This window comes from Cryptomeria japonica, chromosome 11 (genome assembly GCF_030272615.1).
Source record: "Cryptomeria japonica chromosome 11, Sugi_1.0, whole genome shotgun sequence".
In the NCBI taxonomy this organism is placed as follows: domain Eukaryota; kingdom Viridiplantae; phylum Streptophyta; class Pinopsida; order Cupressales; family Cupressaceae; genus Cryptomeria; species Cryptomeria japonica.
In genome coordinates, this window is record NC_081415.1 from 645,363,810 (window position 1) to 645,370,456 (window position 6,647).

At 35.3% G+C, this 6,647-nt stretch overlaps 1 protein-coding gene across 1 annotated transcript; it reads right to left on the minus strand.

The window, feature by feature from the left end:
* Window positions 1–906: 906 nt before the first annotated feature.
* Window positions 907–2,187, minus strand: LOC131039945 (brassinosteroid LRR receptor kinase-like). The gene is made up of 3 exons (XM_057972797.1): window positions 1,662–2,187; window positions 1,252–1,481; window positions 907–1,104 (listed from the first exon to the last, which is right to left on the minus strand). Exons 1-3 carry the CDS (start codon window positions 2,185–2,187, stop codon window positions 907–909), a joined length of 954 nt encoding a protein of 317 aa, XP_057828780.1.
* Window positions 2,188–6,647: the final 4,460 nt, after the last annotated feature.

Consider the following 6,647-nt stretch of genomic DNA (forward strand, 5'->3'; position numbering starts at 1 on the left):
GACTGACAAGTAGGGGATGTCCATGAGGGTCTTCGAAAGTTTGAACAAAGGTGACCAAAACTTTCAACATTAAAACATTAGCAACAGCTGATTTTTAGTTGATTATGAGGCTTTAAGCACGAGCAAAAATATAGGGGTAACAATATATTAATTTACAAAATGTTTAAATCATATCGACTATCAAAACTTAAATTTATTGATCATAATAATTATATTATACTGGTTTAGTTATAAGAAATTGATATACTAGGATTAATGCTTACATTTATTTTAAATGTTGGGGGAAATTTTCTAACAAGCACCCACCCTAACTTTATGCACCTAAGCTGCTAAATAATATGTAAGATTTCAACAACAAAAAAATTAGTTTCGTTGTATGTGACTTAAGAGCTTAAAGTTGTTGTTTCAGTTTCTAGGCAATTACAATTAATACAAGAAGATTCATGTTATATGCACAAAGGTCAAAAGGTGATCATTTCGAAATGATGCCCATATATGTTGCAATAATCATACGCTATAACCACAAAAAGAATTGCATTACTACTTTGATGCATACTCCTCTAATAAATGTTTTGATCAATACCCATGCACAAATGTCTTAGTAATAATGAAGGATTGCACAACTCTTCTAATGCATATTCTTCTAATAAAGGCTTTGATCAAACTTGTGCACAAATGTTTCAGTAATAATAAAAAATTGCACAATTATTTTAATTAATTATTTTAATTTTAATTACTGAATGTATGAATGAATATCGATACATGAATATTTTAATTATCATGATAGTAATTGGAAGGTTAAGATGTGAAAAGGTGAACGGTTATTAAAACATAGATGCTAGGTGAATTTTTATTTTTATTTTCAAATTAACAAACTTAATTTTTTCAATTTGACTGAAAGTTTGACTAACTTGGTGGGATATAGCCGACGGTTCCTTTCAGTGCCGAGGTTGTGTTGGCTGAGTCATCGGTTGGACCAAAGAGCCATGCAATTCCAAAATCGGCCACGTCAGTCATCATGTCCTCGTCCAGCAGCACATTCTGTAGTTTCAAATCACAGTGCACGATTTGAGGTGAACAGTCATGATGCAAGTAACGCAAACCCTGAGCCACGTTAAACAAAATACTCAACCATTTTTGTAAACTCAGTCGTTGGTCCCCTTGCAAATGTCAATCCAGGCTTCCATTGGCCATCAATTGCAGCACTAGAGCCTTGATGTTCGATGAAGAGCACGTCGTTATTATCTTTACCAGATTTTGGTGCCGGACTTTCCCCAGGGTCTTGCATTCTCTGATGAAGCTTCTCTCTACCCTTTCTGAATCGGAAACCCTGAAAGCCTTTATGGCCACACTCTCCCCACTCAATAGAACTCCTCTATAAACAGATCTGTAGTTTCCTGCATCGATTAAGTTATCACAGTTGTAGTCTCTTGTTGCTCTCTTCAATTCTTCCATCGAAATCCTCAGACTGCCTGCTATTTCTGCAAAAGTGGTTTGAGATGATCTTTATCGAATGTAGTTCCATATTATCCAGAGGACAAACCTTGTGAAAATTAATGCTCCAACTATACCTAGTGATACATTGATTAGTATTGTCTTCCTCTTCTTCTGGTGTTTCTTTGTAGCCTTTGATGAACATGCCAGCAATCCCGAACAATTACCGCACAGTCTCGGATTTTCAAGAAAGGATGTCATGTTCATCTTCTTGACGGCACCTGTATAGGGTACTTGACCTATGAAATTATTATACCCCAATTCCAAGATTTCAAGCATTTCTAGCTTGGAGATGGAGGGGGGAACCGAGCCTGTTATATTATTGTGAGACAAATCTAGTTCTTCAAGGATTGATAGTTTTTGCCAGATCACTGATGGAAGGATGCCCTCCAGATGATTGTAAGAGAGATTCAGGTACTTCAAACCTACTAAGCCTATAATTTGGGTAGGGACGGCCCCAATTAGTTTATTCACTGACAGATCTACAGCCTGGATCATTTGCATTCCTCTTATACCAGCCAACACCGGTCCTGTCAATGCGTTGCAATGTAAATCTAAAAAGGTGTTTAAATTCCGGAGGTTAGCAATTTGTGAAGGGATAGTGCCAGAATTATTGTTACAGCAGAGCTCGAGATCCTCAAGAAGCACACACTGTGCAATTTCTAGAGGTATCCTACCGCCAAGACTGTTCATGCTCAAGTTCCGGGTTTTGAGGTAGCTGAATTTTCCTATGCTCTCCGGGATCGATCTGGACAACATATTGTCATTGATGTAAAGGTATTCAAGGCTTTGATTTAAAAACTGGATTTATGCAAGAATGCTTCCCTGTAATTTATTTTGACTGAGACCTATGGCTGCCAGATTAAGCAGATTTGTGATCTTGAAAGGGATAGCGCCTACAAGGGAGTTTGTGTCCATGTATAGCTCTACCACGGAGGAAAGATTGCCGATTTCTATGGGTATGCTACCACTAATATTGTTCTTTTCTAGATTTAGTAAAATAAGAGTAGAGGTAAGCTTACTCAATATTGATGCAGGTGATGATTCACGGAGGATGCGTCTATTCTGGTTTCAAAATCGCAGTACGGATTGACTAACATGCGTGTTAGTGGACCGCATTTTACACTGTCAATTTTGCAATAAACAATTGCGATTGACTAACACATCGCTATCACGTTGTACAAAAGATTTGTTTTGGAGCCAAAATAGCTTCGGCCATTTGCAGAGAGATCAAGCTTTTATAATTTTGAACACTTGGAAAGCGCTTCCAGTATTGAGATCTGTCCAGAGGTTGTACCACTGACAAACTCATTAGAGGGCATATTCAGGATAACAAGCCTTGAGAGTTTCCTCAATTCAACCAGAATAATTCCACTGAACTTGTTAAACGCGAACTCCACATGAAAAAGGTGATAACAATTTCCGAGTGATTCGGGGATGTTGTCGTTGATTTTATTTTCGGCCAGAAGCAGCCACTCCAAGTGAGGCAGTCGAGCTCCAATATCTAAAAGTATAAGACCGAAAAATTAATTGATGCTCAATGAAAAATTTTGCAAGGCTGTACAATTGAAGAGACAAGGTGGGATGGGTCCGGTCAGATAATTGAAGTCCAGAGAGATGAACACAAGGAGACAGAGCATTTCCATTGTCAGAGGTGTTGGTATTATGGATGACTTCATCATGTGTTGCATTGATTTTGTCATTGATGTCAACACTTATCTTTTTGGAGCTCTACAATGTTGATTTGGCACTCTGGTTATATTGGTTTTTTGTTGAATTGGCACATTGTGGTCCTAGTATGGATATTGGCTTATGCACAATCACCGATATATGTTTCACCGGTAGCTCAAGAAGTTGATGATGACTTGTTATCATCTGGAGATCATTTGGTTATGTCGAAGACATGGATTGGATGTTTGCATTTGGTGTTTTTCATATTGGATTGATCGAGTTCACATATTTGCCTTAATCGGTAGATAGGTCCAGGTTATGAACCGGCATATGATATCATGTTCCAGATCAACACAACACGATTTGAAAATGATTTATTGATTGGATAATATGTAAATGTATTGAGGTCGACATATCGTATTGCACCAAGGCTTATTTTGTAATTAATTTAAATGTATTATCTTTTAGGAGTCGACCTAATGATGAGGTCTTAGGTTTTGTATAAATAAATGTAAGATCTTATTTGCAAGATATATGCATACATGTTGAGATCATTGTGACGAGCGAACATAAGCGGATCCTTGTGCGAATCATGTCAATATCATCTAAAGGTTGAAGGAAGGTTGTTAAAGGTTATGAAGGTGTTTGGTCCTCATGCTTAGAGATTAAACCAGTACTAAATCCAACATTGAAGATGCTAAATTGAAGCAATACATTGTTATTGGATTTAACCATCCAACTGTGTAGTCAGTGTGACTCTTATTTTGTGATTGAACAGTGAGCTCTAGGCAGTTGGCCTTTCTGCATGTGTAGACCCCATTATTGTATTCACTTACTATCTGCAGTAGTATCATATGATTGTGGGTAAAGTTTCCCACCGCGGTTTTTCCCCTTACAGGGTTTCCACGTCAAAATATTTGTGTCATGTGTTGTGGATGTTTTTTTCCTTTATGTTTCATGCATTAAGTTATATTGGTATTAATATAATTGTTAATCTATTTTACTGGAACTGAGTTTTAAGTTGGAATAATTTGTTTTGGGTTACAATTTATTGACAACTGATTCACCCCCCCTCTCCGTTGTCCTTCCCGGTTCCTAACAATTGGTATCAAAGCCTAGTCCTCTTTTTGTAGATGTAAAGACATCAATCTAGGATCTAACCTAAACTATGCTTTATTCATAAATAAACTTAGATTTCAAATATTAAGCCTACTTCATAAAAGGTATAGGAAATAGTATAAAATAAATATAAAAACATTCATAGATATATTATTGTCATCCAAATGAATAATACAAATTTCACAACATATAATCCTTTTATACACTACTTAGGCTTCAAATTGCCTTAAGTATATACAAGAAGATGCATCCATCGATCTTCATTCTGAGTCACTTCCTTCAATCCTTTGAACAAAGACAAGAACAAGAATCAGACACTTTTTTCGCCCATCCTTGAAGCTTACGCTTCCCCAGAATTCTTGGTCAATCAAGAATACCTGACCCTGCACAAATTGTTTTAACCAAAGAATTTGAAAGCAAGAGGGAATCTGGTGCATGCCTAGATAATATATGCATTTTCATTTTTCTACTTCATTCTAAGAAACAAGCATTCACTATTATTCAAGGATGTGGTAGAGAGTATAAAATAAGGAATTTCCATCATTTTCTATGGATAATTCAATTAATAACTCGGCCGAGTATAATGTCATGCACAGCAAAATAATAGTTGGAAAAAGCAACTATTCTCTCTAAAATAAAAATCCACATTCGGCACTCGTCCCGAAAGGTAATTTTCTAACTCAAGCTAGTCCCTAGCTTGGTTCCCTCGAAAACAAATTCAATTGAGAATACAATCTTTCTTTTTAAGCAAAAATAGAGATATCATTTTTCCTTACTAACATTACTTGTCTAATATATCTATTGAAGACAATCTTTCAAATTTTGGAAAACGATAAACTTTCATAAGCAATAGTCTCATTATCAATCTTTCGACTAAATAAGGTACATGCAAAAGAAGGTGTTATACATGCATAAATTTACTCTCATATATAAACAAAAGTATGCAAACACATTCTTTCATAGAATTAAAACTAATCATTTTAGACAATATACGTTATTAACAATTAATTAACATCTATTTCTCTATATTGATTTCTTCTATTCTAAAATGATTTATAATGCATTTATAATAAAATAATGACATATGCAACACTTTTGGATAATTGTACCTAATATCTAAAACTTCTATTTCATTACATTCTTATACCAAATAATAACCATACTCAAAAGAATTCTGACCTCTTCTAACCTTGGAGTGGTTTGTAATATTTTGACGCTCTTTCGCCAACAATGGTTTGTAAGATTTCAATGCTCTTTCGCCAACAGTGCAAATCTATCCCTATCTCTATTAAATCTACTTCTATCTCTCTCTTTGATACTATCAAAGTATCTACTTTATTCCTCTCTTCTATTCTATTCTTCTCTTCTCGGTTCTATCGTCCTTCCTTGCTTGCGAAAAAAGATGAATGACCTTTCCTTCTATCTTCACCTCTATTTATCCAATTTTTCTCTACGTTTTCTCCCTAATCAAAGGCTCGATGATTGTATTGTTTAGGACTCTATCACTTTCAACTCTCCTTATTCTTCCACGTGTAAAAGATATGGCATTCTTTGATGCATATTTGGCAATCAACTGGTTTCTACGGTTGACAGGTCTCTCTACTACCACCGTGAGATAGGGAATTTATCTGCAGATTTAATATGGCAAGGCACTTACGTATATGTTATCTTATGTTCATTGTAGTTATAAATCATTCTTTTCCTGCAGTTGTTTACCATGATAGAGGTCTATCTCCATGTGATCTCCACTACATAATTCCATTCTTATGTTATCTACGGCTTCTACTCTCCCATATCATGATTATAGCAGCTTATCATTACAAATGGAGAGGTTGGTAAAGTGTAATAAACACTTATGTGTTTGTATTTCGCAGTTTCCTTGCTATATCTACCAGGTCTATGCCTTAGCATACACATTGAGGCTAACTATGCTGAGTTTATACCATGTCTTCCACGCTACCTTTGAGTTCTGTATTAAATCGTTGGTCTTTGCATTACTAATGTTAACTAAAGTCTCTGTTTTAAGTTCAAACGTTTGCATGCCATCAACTCCACGTTAAAATCCTCTAATTTCTGCATTAAAACCTCTATCTTCTACGTGTTAACTAATATATTTGTTTTATGCCATGTCAATCGACTCATAGTAGTCGTTGTTTTTAACTCCAAGTTAGTTGATATGTATTTGTCGATTGGAGTCTAATCGGTCTTCCTTTGGTCATGCGACATAGTCACTTTTCAAATTAAAACTAACCCGCCACGTTTTGTTAAGTTATAATTTTACATGCGACTTTATGTAAATATTAAACTTTAGACATTTAAAGTTTATAATATACATTCATAATTTAATACATGCTAATATTTAT

Bases quoted from the DNA above. Each gene is read 5' to 3' on its own strand.
- LOC131039945 (XM_057972797.1), bottom strand. From the start codon at position 2,187: ATGAACAGTCTTGGCGGTAGGATACCTCTAGAAATTGCACAGTGTGTG. The intron at 1,482-1,661 runs GTAATTGTTCGG...CCACTTTTGCAG, and splicing joins TGAAAATCCGAGACTGTGCG to AAATAGCAGGCAGTCTGAGG. The intron at 1,105-1,251 runs GTAAAGATAATA...AACGTGGCTCAG, and splicing joins AAGTCCGGCACCAAAATCTG to GGTTTGCGTTACTTGCATCA.